The following is a 17,933-nucleotide window of genomic DNA, read 5'->3' as shown; positions in this document are numbered from 1 at the left end:
CCGGCCACTGCATCCCAGCCTGGGCGACAGAGCGAGACTCCCTCTCAAAAAAAAAAAAAAAAAAAAAAAAAAGAAATGTAGAAAAAGAAAAGCAGATGAGAAACGATGTGGTCTCAAAGAAAGAGACTGAGAGAAATGAGGTAAGATAGGCTGGACTGTGACTTTCTGGGTCCCCCAAAACTCCCAGTTCTTAGCTCCAGTTTACCAGGCGGCCTGCCTTGCTGCGCTTCTTGTCCTTTTAGCCTGACAACAACTTCCAAATTTTGCTTAAGCCAGTGCAAGTGGATTTCTATTCTCACAGCCACAGAACTTTAAGATAGGGGTCAGTTAGTGACTAGTGGTACAGGGATAGGATACAGTGCTACTAGAAGAGGTGGGACAGAATTGAAGAGAAGACAAACAAATCAGCTGAGAACACTGGTCTTCAAAGTGAAGTTGTATCCTTCAGGACTTAACTCCTATCCCCTTCCACAAGCCTTCCCTTTTGCCTAATAACTAAAAGGCATGCCTTCTCCCTCCTTACTTTAACCCTGATTAACACCCCTCTGAGGAAAAATAAGAATAGGGAAACTTCTTACCAACTGCTTTAATCTATACTTTTGTATGCAGTCATCACAATACCAACATGAAATGACCCATTGTTACTACCTACATTTTAGAGGATCAGTGGGGTTAAGTACCTTGTTTAAAATCATGTGGCCAGTAAGACAAGGAGAGAACTTAGGTCTTGTAACCATAATCCCATCTGCCTTTCTTCATGCCTGTCATGGGACTTTGTCCCTATTTCTCTTGTGCATTTTTTTCTGCTTTGGATTATAAGCATTTGGGAGGTTTCTTTTATTTCCACATGGCACTATGAATTCCTTGCAGGGCAAGACTATGCACTTCTCCTCTTCCTACTTTCTGCAGTGCCAAGTGTGGTGTCTTAAGTATGTTCACTAAGTAAATCTGCATAGATGGAATGATGAATACTTAAGAAGGGAGAATTTAGGCAACAACGAAATGATAATGAGGAAATTATCCTTCTTGCCTCAAATAAATTCTTAAACTCTGTCTCCTGAGCTCCAGCATCACATCCACTGACTCTGCCTCTCTGGTCCCTGGATGTATAGTTTGAACCATCGTATGTTGAGGTCAGCTCTAAATAGGATTTGATCAGTGATGACTTTCAGTCCCAGTTCATGGTGTTCCAAGTGTGTTTTGTCCTTTCTGGATTCTAAATATTACTTAATCCTCATCATCCTCATTCATCATAACTCATCATCCTCAATCATGCTGGATTCATTTCCCTATTTCTTTCCTCTTAACCTAGCTTTGCATTTGTTTAGTAATACCCCAATTTTTAGTCCATTTCCTTCTGAAGAATATGAACAAGTCTATTAATGGAATTTCTATTAGTATAGGAATAAATATGACACTCAATCTATGGAGATGTTCAATTTAAGGCAGAGCAGGGAACTACACCAGAAGTGACCTGGATAATTACAACAGCTTGGGACTGCAAGAACATTTGCAGATTGCTGGTAAAGTGGAATGAAACTGTCACTTTGGGTTTTTAACAAAAAAACAAGAGCCTGCTATCTTTATATCTTCCTCACTTGTGAAGTTTGCATTTTCTTTGACTACTGGTCTTGTGATGCCTGTGCATATACATCTGGAGGCCACGAAAAACTACCACCAGGTGCAGGGTGCCTTCTTTGTATTCCAGTATTGCTCGTTATAAAATGTTTTGATGACTCATTAAAATGAAATATTATCATTGTTATATGTTATTATACAATAGAGTAAAACTTATATTCTGCCACTTCCACTTTCCATACCCATCCCGGGAATTGCAAAAATAGAACCCCAAGCTTATTTGTTACAGAACAGAAAAATAGACAGCTGTTCAGAGTTAATAATGGCAGTCCTCTTCCATGTAGCAAACCAAAATTTAAAAATATACACACATTAAAACCTGAAAAGCTTTAATGAGCTAATACTAGATATGTTATATTTGTTGAAGCTTCATTTAGATATTTTTATTTAGCAAGAAGATGCTTAGGAGCAATGGGATTTCTCATTTTCATCATGTAGAGTTGAAAAAATTATACCAATGTTTTACACTCGATGCTGCTGCTGCTAAGACTACTTCTACTACTACGACCTATCTTCCTTATATTTATTTATTGTGTTACAATTTTCAAAGTAGTATAAACTAGATTACTTCTCGTTACAACTTTCACAATTAGGCAAGACAAGTTTTCTTATCTTCACAGTAGTTATACGAAAATTAAAGCTTAGAAAGTTGAAATGGCCAGGATCAGCAACGGTTAAACAGTAAGACATAATGTAGTAGGACTAAAATCTGAGTTCAGTTTTTATTCTGATTCAGAGTTTCAGCTACTTGAAGGATCCTTCTTCCACCATTTGCTATCTTGGATAAATTACTCAAATTATCTGAGCCTAAGTCTCATCCAATGTAAAATTAGGTGTTATATGTAACTTTCTAGCATTGTTTGAAATCTAATAAAATAATGTGAATTAAACCCTTAACACAGTGCCTGACCAAAAAATGTGCCCAGTAAAGGTCATTATTACTGTTGCTGCAAATTTTTAAATGTTATCCCAAATATATACATTTACAAATTGCATAATGTCCTTATATATGGCTACACTTGCTTCTTGAAGAACCACATGATATTGACTAAATAATAATTTTTAACATCTCTACATGAATAGAAAGTTTCAGAGATATTAAATTAATCAGCTAAGATCATTGTAGAAGTGAGAACAAAGGTCTTAAATCCCAGACAGATAATCCAAGTTCTAAACTCTTTTATTACCACTTTTATGATATTCAAAATTAGGCTAGTATTGAAATCAGGAATCATACAATTTTCATTATAGTTGCATATAACCTTAGAAATAATTCAGAGAGTTAAGTGACTTGACTAAGTTCTACGGGGTCACAGCCAGTCCTAGAAGACTCGTCTGCTAAATCCAAGTGCAGGACTGGAAAGTGCTCATCCTATAACATAAAAACATAAGATACAAAAGTTCTTATCCAGTATGAGTGGGTGAGGAGGAGTCATGAGATGATTGCAAATATATTTATAAGGAAGTTACCATCTCCTTTCTAGTTGGTTAGGGAAAACCTTTATAAAACAAATGAAGGTTCCTGAGTACCTGGGATTACAATTCCAGTGGATAAAGGAGTCTGAGAGCACAGAAGAGAGAGTCCCAGCCTGGGAATCATCATTTCACACTCCAACTTGTGACAGAGTTTCCACATACCAGAAAACAACCTGCTCCCAGTCCTCCTCCTCCTTTTTTCATTCTTTTCTCTTGTTATTTCCCCATCTCTCCTCTAGCCCACAGCAACAGATAATATTCCTCCTTCTTTATGTTAAACACAGAGTTGTAGCATTGTGCCAGGCCTACTAGGAGGTAAATTGAACAAGCAGTATCCTTGCTTTATAGAATAATTGAAAGTAAGAAAGTCACCGGAAAACTGAGAAAGCATGAGTAACATAGACACTGCCACTGTGGGAAGCTAGAACAGCTGTGGGGCTAGGAACTGGTTGGCATTTTAGATCCAGAGATTTGTAGGCTCTTGGCTTGTAGAACAAAGACTTCATTGCCTAGTTGATGACAATATACAAACACATCTGCAGAATATATTCTTTGGCATCAGCAAATGCCAGCAGTATTTAGTGAGCCTCTATTTTTCTAGTCCCCATTCACTTCTTCTTTTTATGTTATTTTTCTCCATGTTTTTCCTCATTGGAAATGATTCCAAATTGAACATTAATTTTGAAGAAAAATGGGTTGAGGGGAGATTCTTAGACTTACAGATGTTATCAGAATTTAAAATAAGGGAAAATGAAACTAAAATATTCTCTATCCTGTTATCTTGTAATGTGCACCCAAGTGCCATTGTTTAGAAACAAGTCTTGGAACATCCTCCAGGCCCACCATAAACATGAGCACATTATAGATTACTAATGGATAACAGTAAACTAACTCATACTTCATCTTTGCCTCTCTCCCTAACGTTTCCTCTCACACAAAAGAACCATTCTAGATATAAAATATTTTAAGACTTTCTCTATGGCTTCACCTGTTATGTTTCAAATCTTAGTGTATGATCCAGTGTCAAATTATGGTGAGTAGGGGAAAAATGAAGGCAGAACAATTTTTTTTCTGGAGTTATAGCTTATATAAAATGGATAAAGGCAAGAATGGAATAATTCTTAGCTTCACTTCAAATCTTTTTTACTCTTTATATAGAAGAGAACTCCTTGCTGCTGATTACATGGTTCTTAGGCCAGAAAATTAACCTGTTTACAAGAAAAACAAAACATGAACTATGAACATAGAGCAAGAGGACCATATATAGATTTTTGAGGTGCCTTGTCTAAGGCATACAGGACATTATCCTTCAGCCAAGTCATTAGAAACCAATTTATATAATTGTTCCTTATCAAATTTAACTTTTGTCTTTTATTTCTGCATGCTTTTCTTAATGTTCTGTCTTCTAGCTTTTTATGTCTGAGTGGTAAAAACAGATCATTTCCCAGAATGAAGGGTTATACAGCATCCCTGCTTTCTTTACAGTATTTCCTAGTAGGATGAACTTTACAAGGAGTAAAATCAGATCTTTGATGAGAAATGGACTCTTAGAGGTCATTTCACTTTTTATTCCTTAAAAAATAAAAATAAATGGGGAGACTCAGTAAATGCTGAATTACTGAACTGACTGGGTCTAAAACTAAGATCTCCTGACTCCCTAGTTCTGCCGTCTTTATATTAGGAACATAATTCCTTGACAGGAGTGTGGTTATTTCCAGGGAGACAGAGTGCCTGATTTTTTATAGCCATGCAGGAACCACCTGGGTTGTCAGGTTGATTCCATTACAAATGACTCAAAACTTTATGTTTCTATTAAAAATACAAATACTATGCAGCCATAAAAAGGAATGAATAAACAGCATTTGCAGTGACCTGGATGAGACTGGAGACTATTATTCTAAGTGAAGCTACTCAGAAATGGAAAACCAAACATTGTATGTTCTCACTGATATGTGGGAGCTAAGCTATGAGGACGCAAAGGCATAAGAATGATGCAATGGACTTTGGGAATTTTAGGGGAATAGTGAAAGGGGGGCAAGGGATAGAAGACTACAAATATGGTGCAGGGTATACTGCTCGGGTGATGGGTGCGCCAAAATCTCACAAATCACCACTAAATAACTTACTCATGTAACCAAATACCACCTGTACCCCAATAACTTATAACAAAAAAGATGATTATGGAGTAAAGGATGAAAATTGCATTCATTTGTAATATAAGACATGAGGCTTTGAATAAATGTCTAGTTTTGGGTAAATCTTTGGGGATATGTTCTCACATTTTGTCTGGAAAGTTTGAGAAATGCTGTAGATGTCATTTTGCTTTGTCATGATTTTTGAGTTCTTAGTTTTTTTCCCCAAATCCCATGCTTCCTCCCACCTAACTTCTCCTGAAACGTACAGTGGAATAGTAAGTTAGAGGAAGTAACACTGCCAGCAGCTACCGTCCTTGTTCCACACAGGGTAGTGGTAAGACAAGAATATGGATTTGGAGTCAAGAGGAGTGAGGCTTGGCTCCAGCTGGTTATTAGTCTGGTGATCTTGGATAAGTTGTGTTACAGGTCCATGCCTCACTTTCCTTATTATAATCATAACTGGAATATGTACTTCATAGGGTTGCAATGCGGAATAGGGAAGAATAAGCACAAAGTAGCAGTGTATAGTTAGCATAGACAAGTCTTTCTGCTTATATTTTCCTTAATTTTCATGCTCTGCAGTGAATAGCATGGTCTGGAGTACATGACAGGCTCCAGATGCTCACACATGGACACCATAAGGCAGTGTGGTACAAGAACTCGTCACCAGAGGGCAGCATGCAGTTACCCCTTTCTACCCATTTTATCTAATTCTGTTGCCTCAAGAGTTTCTCACGAATTGTAACTCCTGTTGCTGTGACTCTAGTCCAATAGGTCTAAAAATCAATTAACAATTACTGTTTGAGTGTTTGAGTGTGTGTTGTATGCCCAGCACAGTTAGGAGTGTAGGTGGAGTGGCTGGTGAAGAAGTAGAGAGGAGGACCCTGACCTCAAAATGATTACAATTTCTGCAAGGAAACTTGAATACCACACATGAACCAATTAGCTATCAACATGTATAAAAATAGAAATAAATGTTAATTAAGAATGTCAGGGTTTAGTTCTTTCACATAACTTATTTCCTTTAATATTTAAAATTCAGTGTGATCTGAAGTAATACAAATAACGAGTGCTTTAAAATGTGGGGAATAGGATGTATAGACTGAGTCCTTCAGTGATATGAGTAAAGTGTCATGGAGCATCTGGAACTTTAGATTGTTCTTGCAGGATGGAAATAATTTGGTTAGAGAGATAAGATTGAGGACTGCAACTGATTTAGGATGTAGGAGAAGGAAGAAATGAAAACAAAGACATTGTGGTAGGCATGAGCAAGGTATGTGCTTGGAGTAGTAAGGATCCTTGCCTGGTGGAGGAAAAGAGAGAAGAAGGATGGAAACTAAATAGCAATAATTTAGTGATCCCCCATTGTGTAAAAAATCATTATCCATGTACTACGGACGAAATAAGCCCTACCTTAACCTAAAGAACCAGGTTATTGACAGCTTGCTCCAAATTCTGGCACCTAAATCTGGATAATACAACTGTACTGCTAAGATTATAACTCTTGAGTAGCTTAGCAACAAGGAGCAGATGGTATCCACATGGATCTTTCCAGGAATAGCACCACATGGAGTGAATCAGTGAATTAAGTAGGTATGGTTATTATGGCATGGGGCACATTGACTAAACCACATTTGAGATTTAAGCTAATGACTCCATTTTTTGTGGGATCTTCAGAAATAATGTGCATAAATAAAGCAGTTAGATTTGTAAAAGCTCGGTGTGAATCAGTAGGGTTTGAGGCATTATGGCCTAATGGTGAAAAGCAAAGGGCTTAGAATCAGAACACCTGGATTTGAATCTCAGTTTTGCTTCCTTCTAGCCATCTGACATTTTGAGAAATTCACAGAATCATTCTGTGCCTCTATTTACTTATCTATAGACAAGGGAAAATTCCATCAATCCTTCTGGGGTTCTGTAAGGGGTAAACAATAAAACACAAGTAAAAAGCTTACCATATTTGCTTGGTACACAGTAGGTAGTTGGTTAATCAATGTTAATTCCCTTTCATTTCACTATAGAATTAAATGAATGTGTGTGATATACTTTATATAGCATGACATTGGTGGTCGATATAATTGCCAATTTGAGTTTCAGTGTTGATCTGTAGATGCAGTTTTAGTCAGTAATTTAGTTTAGCCTTTTATACTAAGTGTAAGTAGGTATATGGCGAGCATGCAGGATGGAGATCCGAAGGATCTTCATACTAACAGTTCAAGCAATCACCATTTCTTCATCAAAATAGGATTGATTCTAGAAAAAACTTATAAAGTAAAGAAAACTCTCTTCGGCATGGGGCACATTGACTAAACCACATTTGAGATTTGAGCTAATGGCTCAATTTTTTGTGTGGGATCTACTGGTCTCTACTTCTGTGCTTCATTCTCCAGGATGCCCCATCATTTCTGCACTAGGAGAAAAGGGAAGACCAACTCAGCCTATCTGAGGTCTTTAGGATATTCATAGGATATTCATTTATTTTCTGCAAAATACTTTACTACTTTGTATTTTAAAGGAGGATCAAACAGAGATGGTAATTCTCCAGTCCAAGGGGATAAAAAATACAAATGGTGAGTTTTCAAGGATAAGTAAGACAAATTGTGTTGACTAGAACAGACTTTGCTTATCAAATCTTAATAGGGTACAGAAGCAAATGTATTGCAATGGTTAGGATTTATCCACTTTGGAGCCAGGCTATCATTGTCTGACTCTTGGTCCTGCTATTACCAGCTGAATGACCTTGGGCAAGTTACTTAACGTTATTAGTTTTCTTATCTGAAAGTGAGAGTAATATTATTCTTATTATTAAGAGTTCAGGCAAGCAGAGTCAAATTGATTTCAAACCAAAACATGAATCTTCCATCCTGTTACCTTGTTTTCTGAGCTAGTCTGGTGTTAAGCTAGGTAGGTAACCATCCAGGCATTTCATTAAATGCTAGGGAAAGGTACCACAATCTTAGCTTCCTCCAAAGTTGCTTCCTTTAGACATCCTGCCACAGTCTGCAGGATGAACTAGCCAAGCCCTCAGGCACTCACATAGTTTATTCAGCACTGTTCTTGCCTCAATAAGACTAGTGGTCCTATGTCTTATGTCTCTGTAGAGCAGGTGACAAGCCAAAGCCACTGGATGATATTAGTAGTGATGACTTAGAGCTGGGCTGGATTGAACTGCACCCACCTAGTTGTCTTGTAGAGAAGGAACTTAAAAGGAGAAGAAAATCTAGGAAAGCAAAAAATAATCTCAGTAATAAGTATAATAACCTAAGAAACTTTTTTTTTTTTTTTGAGACAGAGTCTCCCCAGGCTGGAGTGCAGTGGCACAATCTCAGCTCACTGCCACCTCCACCTCTGGGGGTTCCAACCATTCTCCTGCCTCAGTCTCCCAAGTAGCTGGGTTACAGGCACCCGCCCCCATGCCCGGCTAATTTTTCTATCTTTAGTAGAGACAGGGTTTCACCATGTTGGCCAGGCTGGTCTCAAACTCCTGACTTCAAGTGATCTGCCCAGCTTGGCATCCCAAAATGCTGGGATTACAGGCATGATCCACCATTCCTGGCCTATACATGCATTTTTTACTCAGCTAAATTCTTGAGAAATAGGTTAACTGGAAAATAGCACTGTTCCATTTTTTAAGTGGGGGTTTGCAAGATATTAAGGGACCCAAATACCTCTGATAATTGGGGAATTGAATCAGAGTCAGAACAGTGATAAATTTCTCTTCAGACTGTAAAAGAGAAACTAGCAACTTTCCAGGCAGAAAATAATTGCATTTTCAGTTTGGGAGCCTAGAAAAGCTCAGGCAAAAAAATCAGATGTTGGCGTTACCCTTATGGACTCTGGGGTTAGAAAGACATGGGTTTAAAAACTGCTCATGGCACCTCTTAGATTTGTGACTAGGCAAGTGATTTGGTCAATTGGGATCTTCTTTTCTTCCTTTCTTCTCTCTTTCATTCCTTCCTTCTTTCTTTTTAATGGGAACAATAATGTTTTCTTAGAACACTGTAAAAATTAAATGCATTCATATGTCTTCAAGTACTTATAGCATTCCTGAAACATAATAATCACCTTATATATGCTTAATACTTTATTATTGTTATTCTTGTTATCCTCAGTTTTGATACTATGTAATTGTGAGATCTGGGTTACATCATATTCTTTGTCTTCATTTTCATATTTTTAGAATGTAAGAGTGTAATTAAGTGTTCCTTAAGATCTCAGCTTTAAAAGTTCTATGATTCTAGAATATATTTGTTCTTCCTATTTTGTTCTTCCTCTCTCACACAACCATCGATGTGTCTTTAATCAGTCAATTACCAATTTATTTGAGGCTTACTCAAAGAATGCCTGAATCAGTCAGTCTGGGTGTCCTGGGGCTATTGGCCTTTTCCTACGCATGCCTCCTACAGGCCTCTTCTCATGGCACACTGGGCCTCAGCAACTACACCAGAGGAAGGAGGGGAAGGTTCTTGGGCCAGCCAAGATAACAGCACATTAAATAAATTTAGATTTGAACTGGCTTGTAACTTGTTGATCAACAGTAAAAATTAGGATCTGACCAGGTGTGGTGGCTCACACCTGTAATTCCAGCATCTGGGGAGGCCGAGGCAGGTGGATCACTTGAGTCCAGGAGTTTGAGACAAGCCCGGGCAATATAGCAAAACCCTGTCTCTACAAAAAATACAAAAATCAGCCAGGCATGGTGATACATGCCTGTAGTCCCAACTATTTGGGAGGCTGAAGTGGGAGGATGGCTTGAGCTTGGGAGGCAGAGGTTGTAGTAAGCCAAGATGGCACCACTGCACACCAGCCTGGGTGACAAGGTAAGACCCTATCTGGAAAAAAAAAAAAAAAAAAAAAAATAGAATCCAGACATAACTGGTGAAATCTGTTTTTATTCTAAGGGGCAGTAGAACATGGCTCTGGAGCCAGATTGCTTGGGTTTGAAGATTTACCAGCTATTTACCAGCTGTGTGACTTTGAGAAAGTTATTTCACCTCTGTTTCCTCACTTCTACTTTGAGAATAATAGTGCTTGTCTCATAGAATTGTGTGAGGATTAAATAAGTTAATTTACATAAAGTATTTGCTATATAAGTGCACACTCTTATTATCTGTCCCACTATTAATATATCAAGGGATTTAGATGTGGCAGGGTCATAATAATACAAACCTTCAAGTCATGATAATTATAGGTTCCAAGTAAATCCTCCAAATAGGAGTAGGGTCCTGCCAGCACCTAGAGATGTGGAACTCCAGCCTAAAAGATTGTGGAAAAGAGGGAAAGGAAAGACAGGGTTTCAGTTCCAATGGAGAACTAAAATGTGATTCAGGAAATGAAAGCGGAAGTCACTTCCCCAACCACCCCACATTTTTCTTTCCAGAGTAAGCCAACATAATAGAGGGTTATGGGGAAAAGTCTAATACACACTACAGTTATCCTGGGTTCAACACTCAGCATATCTAATCCAGTACTTAATGTTAGATGTCTTACTTCAAAGTTGATGGGGTGTGTGGGTAGTAACCTCAATATTCTACTTCCCTAGCCAGGATTAGCATATGATCTGATTGGGGCTCATCCTGATGGCAATCTTCTGTGTGAATTGTGAAGCAAAAAGTCTGCTAGCATGCTATCTAGTAGCTGCCAGTCTAAAACAGCTAATATTTACTTAGAGGTTCTGGGATCTCCAACTCTCATAATGAAATCACACACACACACACACACACACAAACACACACATGCCCACACACAGGACTCATTTTCAAACTTTCAGTGGCTTCCATTTTGTTTCAAAATGTCATGCCATACCGTACATAAAAGTCATTTATGGGGCCTGTGTCCCTCTAAATAGACAAGAAATCTTGCCCATTCAGTAATCCTGTCCTGTAAGGCTGATAAGATAAGTCAAAAGTATCCAAAAGCAGCTCATATGTTATTCTTGCCATATTTTACCGCCTATTTAAATTGGCGTAATGACAATCACCTGCCTTCCATTTGCATGTCCCAGGTCAGTTGAAATCCCTGCGTAGTTCCTAGTACCATGAGTGTTGCTGTTCATTTCTTGCTGATCTAGTTCTCTCCTTTTCTATCTTACTTCTTAAAAGTCTAGGTATTAGATTAAGTCTTTTGACCTTCCCACTGATTAGTCTACACTTCTTGGAGTTAAGCTTCATGAGAGTGTTTCTTGGCTGACTAGCTACTGTACATTTCCTGCCAATACCTTGCTTGAGGAGGCTTCTTCACCATAGTTGGCTTCATGACCACCTGCCCACATATGTCAGAGGCATTTCCCATATCTGACACTTAACACATATCAAGAGGTAACCACGTTAGTCAAAATCAATGAACTCCTTTGTAAAGTTGCATTCATTTTGTCAGATTCTTTTTATTTAGAGTCTCTTGGAAGCAAGCCAAAAAAGTGTATCTATTACTAGTATAAACAAAATTGTTCATGTAATATGAGAACATTTGTATGTCATATGGAGCCCAAGGATAGGAAAATGGCTGACATTTATTAATAACTTGATCTAATAGTTTAAATTATATCAGTATTCCTTCTGCTTACTCCTTGCTTCTCTGTAATTAGCTGTACTAGTCCCTTTTGCTGAAAACTGGCTTTCTCTGCATGGAAGAGAATGTCATATAAAAGGCAAACAACATAAAAAAAGGCTTCAAGTTTGGTTTACTCAAGAAATAGTTTTTTTTTTTTTTCTTCCTCCCTTATAGTTTCAAAAATCTTGCCTAGATGTATATAAAAACAAGTCTTGAAGTTTCTGATTAAAAGAAGATTTTGTTCTAGATTTTTCCTAAATCTCTTTCCAGTTAATGGAAATAAGCATATTAAAGAAGGACACTAGAATCTGCTGAGCCACCAGTTTGATTTTGGCATCCAATTAAAGAGGATATCCAAAAGGAAGAAAGATAGTATATGGCCAGATGTGGTGGCTCATGCCTGTACTCCCAGCACTTTGAAGGCCGAGGCGGGTGGATCACATGAGGTCAGGAGTTTGAGACCAGCCTGGCCAACATGGCAAAACCGCATCTCTACTAAAAATACAAAAATTAGCCGAGCCTGGTGGCAGGTACCTGTAATTCCAGCTACTTGGGAGGCTGAGGCAGGAGAATCACTTAAACCTGGAAGGCGAAGGTTGCAGTGAGCTGAGATTGTACTACTGCACTCCAGCCTGGGTGACAGAGTGAGACCCCATCTCAAAAAAAAAAAAAAAAAAAAAAAAAAAAAAAAAAAGATGGTGTATATGGCAGCCCAGTGTGAAGTGTGGAGAAAATACTTGGTGGGAACTATCAAAGCAACTGGATAGTTGGTTTTTAAGACTCAGAAACAAACTAGATTAAACTAGTTATAACCTCTCTTGACTGTAAAAGTGAACAAAGAATCAGGAGCCAGATGAGCTAAAGGAAGGTTTGGAATTACCAACTGGTGAGAAGAGCACACTCATGGGCCATGTTTGGAATTCAACTACACTCTGTAGTCTGGGGTGGGCTGTGAAGGTCCTGAAGCAGGGCAGTGGGAGGGTCTTCAGAGAGCCTGGTGTAGCAGCACAGTGGGGTAGTGTGTCATTCAGAGGAACCTACTGTGGCATCTCTTTGGCAGTCACACCAGGGTGTTACCAATGTCAGATGTATGTGATATATGTTTATTGTGATACAACCTTGTTTGTTCATGCATTTTTAATGACTTTTAGAGAGGTAGGTATTAACTGTGGCTTCTGGATCCTTTTGGAACAAAGAAGGAAAAATAAACTTTCCATATAACATAGATTCCACATAACATAGATCTTGTCCTTTAAGTTCTTGTCCTCTACTTCAAGTGGAGTCCATTCACAGACTCCACATCCTAGAGTTATGAAATTATTATTATTTTATTAAAGCTGAATTTAGTAAAGTAATAGTGACTAAACAAAGAAAGAAAGTGATACTGGATATTGGAAAAGTAGTCACAGTCTTGTTGATATCATGAGATTTTGGGGTTCTGGTTATCTTAGAAGTGCTTTACAAAGCTCGCAAAGATATAATACTTTCCTTTATACCTACTTCTATACTTTATCACTACATTTAGTCAATAAATTCTAAGTATTTCTCAATATTCTTTGAGCTCCTTCTATATACCCAAGTGCTGTAGAGAATTCTAGAAAAGTATACAATACTTGTCAATTTTTAGACATATAGTCTTCTTGGAAGGACTAAATTTACGTTAAAAAATGAAAAATAGCAACATAAACATACAAAAGTTTTAAATGGCATTATATAGGAAATGGACTTATGTATAAAATTTATTCCCATAACACATTATTATAATCTATAAGAAAAAAAGCAAAGATGGGATGAAAGCCTCAAATCAAATTAATACATATTTATTAATCAAAACTACACTAGAAAATATGGGGAAATGCAGGAATTGCATGTGATATTCAGAGAGTTTTCAGTCTCGTCTTGGATATGAGGCACACTTTCGTGAGTCATGGAAACCAAACAGAAAGCATAGGAGAGATGTCATCAAAACTAAAAACCTTTTTAAAAATACATACTAAGGCTTCACTAGACTGTGTTCAGCATCTAACCTGCAGTATCCTTAGGCATCTTTTGCCTTCAGGGTGGTCTTTGCTTTGTCTAATTCTTGTGTGGTACTCTAGTATAGAGCTCACATATCACTGCAAACTCATGATAGAACCACCTAGATCCTGGGATTTTGAAGCAGCTTAGTGGGGAAAAATGAATTTTGAGGTCAGAAAATAAACGGTATTCAAATGTTAAATCTCATTTTCACCGAGCCTCATTTTCCTCATATATAACATAGAAATAGTGATAATAATGTCTCATCAATATGGTTTTGTGGAGATTAAATGAAGACATATATGCTTATGTATATATTTAATAAATGGTAATACATACTTAATAATCAGTAATTATTATTATTATTGCTTTTGACATGAGCTGTTTTAGAACCACAATCTAAACAGGCATCTTATTAGTGCAATTGCAGCCACTAACATAGCATTGAGATCTCTGCAGTGTAAACAGTTTACAAGCCATTCAATAATATATCTTTACAGTAGTCTATCTTAAGAGACGCTTACTACTAATAATATTTAACATTAATTCTGAAATTTGCAGTTTACAAAGCACTTTCAACTATATCACCTCATTTGATCTTCAACCATTTTGGAAAGTTGTTACTACTATTTCCAATCTATAGGGAAGGAGAATTAGTCAGAGAGGGTTAGTGGACTTGCCCTAAGATCACATCACTAGGAAGTCACTAAACCCCCAAATCATACAATCAGAAAGTTGCTAAACCAACCTTGAGCCCATGTCTTCTGACTGCAAACCTCATACCTTTTTCTCTTCTCTACAGGCCTCTTATTTTTTTTTAGTAAGATCCAGTGAAAAATGCCTTTCTCCAGAGTCTTTATTTACCCACAAGATACATCCCATTGAGAATCATGAAAATATTATGACTAACTAGTTGATCCATTATACAGATATGTATGCCAAGGTTATGTTTTCCACGCCCAGTGTTTTTGGTAAAGACATGAATTTTGTTTTGTAAAACCTGCTGGATTGCTATTTGTTTTATCATTTGATTAGGATCCCACAGAACAGATTGGCATTAAAAAGCTGTTAACTCTGTTAACTCCAGAGGGCACAGCTAATGAAATATCCCAAAATTTGAGCACTTTCCAAAACCACCATGTCATATAGAAGAACTCTGTATTAATCAGGATGAAAGTATGTCTTTTATCTAAATGAAATCTATAATTTGAGACAAAGATTAAAGATCCTTTGGGGGATAAAGCAAAAGTTGCTGTGAAAATTCTAGAAACTAAAAAGTAAAGATAGCTCTACTCAATATTCATGAAGTTAGATTGGTGATGCAAATAGAGATTGCAATCTCTTATTTTCTAATGATTTGGCTTGTAGCACTCCTATATCAGTTTTATGCAGTTTCCCACTAAACTTTAAAGAGAATTACTGCAAATCGTACAGTTTTTTTTTTTTTTAAAAAAGAAAGTTGAAACTATCCAATATGATTTTCTCATATTTGACTGTTAATGTTCTATTTAGGGATTTCTAAGGTTTATGATTAGAGTTGCATAAATAATAAAATACAGCAAGGCATGGTGGCTCACGCCTGTAATCCCAGCACTTTGGGAGGCCGAGGTGGGCGAATTACGAGGTCAGGAGTTCGAGACCAGCCTGGTCAATACGGTGAAACCCCATCTCGACTAAAAGTACAAAAGTAACCTGAGCACAGTGGCGCATGCTTGTAGTCCTAGCTACTCAGGAGGATGAGACAGAAGAATTGCTTGAACCTGGGAGGCAGAGGTTGCAGTGAGCCAAGATCGCACCACTGCACACTCCAGCATGGGCGACAGAGGAAGAATTTGTCTCAAAAAAAAAAAAAAAAGAAAAGAAAATACAAGATACAGCATATATATTATGTAAACATAGATGTTGATAAGTGAAGCCTTTTTGTATTGAATATAGCATACTCTCAAAAGGCAGTTTGAAGAAAATAACTATGAATATTGGTTTAGGTTTCATTTTGCTTCCTTGAGAGAGAAATCAAATTCTTTTAGCAAAGTCATTTCATAAACAAATGATACAGGTCAAGTGAGATAGCTCATGCCTGTAATCCGAGCACTTTGGGAGTCCAGGGCAGGTAGATCACAAGGTCAGGAAATCAAGACCATCTTGGTCAACATGGGAAACCCCGTCTCTACTAAAAGTACAAAAGTTAGCCGGCGTGGCGGTGCGTGCCTGTAATCCCAGCTATTTGGGAGGCTGAGGCAGGAGAATTGCTTGAACCCAGGAGGCGGAGGCTGCAGTGAGCCGAGATCATGCCACTGCACTCTAGCCTGGGTGACAGAGCCAGAGCGAGACTCTTATCTCAAAAATAAAAAAGAAAGAAAGAAAGAAAATACAAGCTTTAACTCTCATCTTATTTATTAGAAATCCTTGCCTTACACATAGTAGAAATCCTCACCTCCTACACTGTTTTGTAGAATGTAAGAGAAAATGAATGTAAATTCTATGAATGCTTACTTTATTTCTTTATGTGGTAAATGTAACAAATATTTGAGGTGGGGGAAGGTACAGGAAATCTTAGTCATTTTATTTATCCCACTAACACTTGACACAGTGCCTGTACAGGTCCTCAAGAAATGCCTGCTGAGCTCTTTGTTAAATAAGTTAAGCTAAATAATCTGTCTCAGAATACATTATTCATTGTTTAATTTTTTTTTCTATTTCTTTTTTCAGGCCAGTCCTGCTCCTATAATTGTCAACACAGATACTTTGGACACAATTCCTTATGTAAGTAACTTTTTCATTAATACCTTCTTTTAAAACTGTGGTAGAACTTAATTGGCTGAATTTAAATTCAATTGATATTTAGTTTCACCCAAACGAAATAATCTTATGGAATGACATGTAGTTTTGTAAATTTTCTTTTAATAATTTCTAAATCTTGTCTTAGTAATCAAATATTTCCCTCTTTCATTCATGTTTTGTAAAATACAAGGGCCCATCATGAAAAAAAAAAAATAGACAACGCTGTTCAAATAGTGTTAGTTTGCTAAGTGGCTCACTGAAAAGAGACTGAATTGCTCATAGACACGAGCAAACTTCTTTGGGTTTCTTATGAAAGGAATATTGAAGTCAATTTCTATGACAGAGTCTGGAACCTAGAGTAAGTAATCAATAAATATTTTTATGGATTTTTTGGTCTTCTAATAAGAAGTGGACAAAAGTTTTGTGAGGATAGAGCCTACCTATATATAATGAAAGTTATGGTTTCATAAAAGCATGGAGCATGATCAAGCAAATCAATGAAGCCTAGATTCTGTACCTGTAACACAACCACTATAATGGCGAAAGTTCTTGAAGACAGAGTCTGGCTAGGCAGGGAAGATTGGAGACCAGCTATAGGCCACAGTGTGGGTGAGTGGTTGACATTATGGAGGTCCAACAAGGCTTTGTGAGTGGGCTGTAGCTGATGAGTGGAGATAGTGATCAAAGAAGATGGGACAGCCACAGATGCATGCTAGACAGGGGTATGAAGCTGAGAAGAAGGGCTGCCGGGGTAATGGACAAGAACAAACAGATTCCTTCCCTTTGATTAAATGTGTAAAGCACATAAAGCACTTAGAACAGTACCTAGCACAAAGTAAGTGCTTGGTAAGTACTGGCTCTTCGCAGTTTTAGCCCACAGCCTCAAATCCCTTCAATGACCAACCAAATCACAGAAACAAATGGAGCAGTCAGAGTAGGGACTGTGGGGAATAGAAAGCACATGGCCATTTAAAGAGAGCAACTGCCACTTGGAACCTACTGGTGCCAGATCATTTTACAAAATAAGATGGAAATTTGTACATGTTTGCAATTTCTAAATACAGGCAACTAATTTTCAAAAGTGCAAACACTGTGTCTGCCAAACAAAGTGTGTCTAGTCCATAGGCTGCCTTTTGAGAGATGTTACCTCAAAGGAACTGGCAGTCCTGAGCAGGTTCTGCAATCTGGGACTCAGTCACAGGGGAGCAGAATGTCAGAACTGGAGTACAAGGTTGGGACTTGATGATAAGAATGAGGAACTAAAACTGGGACACAGGGTCAGGCCAAGAATAACAGCAAGCTTGACTTAATGCTGAATCACCTGAACTACTAAAC

At 37.6% G+C, this 17,933-nt stretch overlaps 1 protein-coding gene across 25 annotated transcripts in view; it reads left to right on the top strand.

Annotated features, from left to right (window-relative positions):
* The window catches only part of DLG2 (discs large MAGUK scaffold protein 2), a 2,230,265-nt gene that overhangs the window by 1,427,616 nt on the left and 784,716 nt on the right, over nt 1–17,933 (top strand). For all 25 annotated transcript variants that reach the window (XM_050755793.1, XM_050755797.1, XM_050755794.1 and 22 more), the window contains one exon: nt 16,527–16,580. In XM_050755793.1, the coding sequence (XP_050611750.1) occupies nt 16,527–16,580 (54 nt within the window). The remainder of the gene's footprint in view (nt 1–16,526; nt 16,581–17,933) is intronic.

Source organism: Macaca thibetana, chromosome 14 (assembly GCF_024542745.1).
Source record: "Macaca thibetana thibetana isolate TM-01 chromosome 14, ASM2454274v1, whole genome shotgun sequence".
NCBI lineage: Eukaryota > Metazoa > Chordata > Mammalia > Primates > Cercopithecidae > Macaca > Macaca thibetana.
The sequence above is the reverse complement of the archived record's forward strand: the minus strand, read 5'-3'. Positions and strand labels throughout refer to the sequence as shown.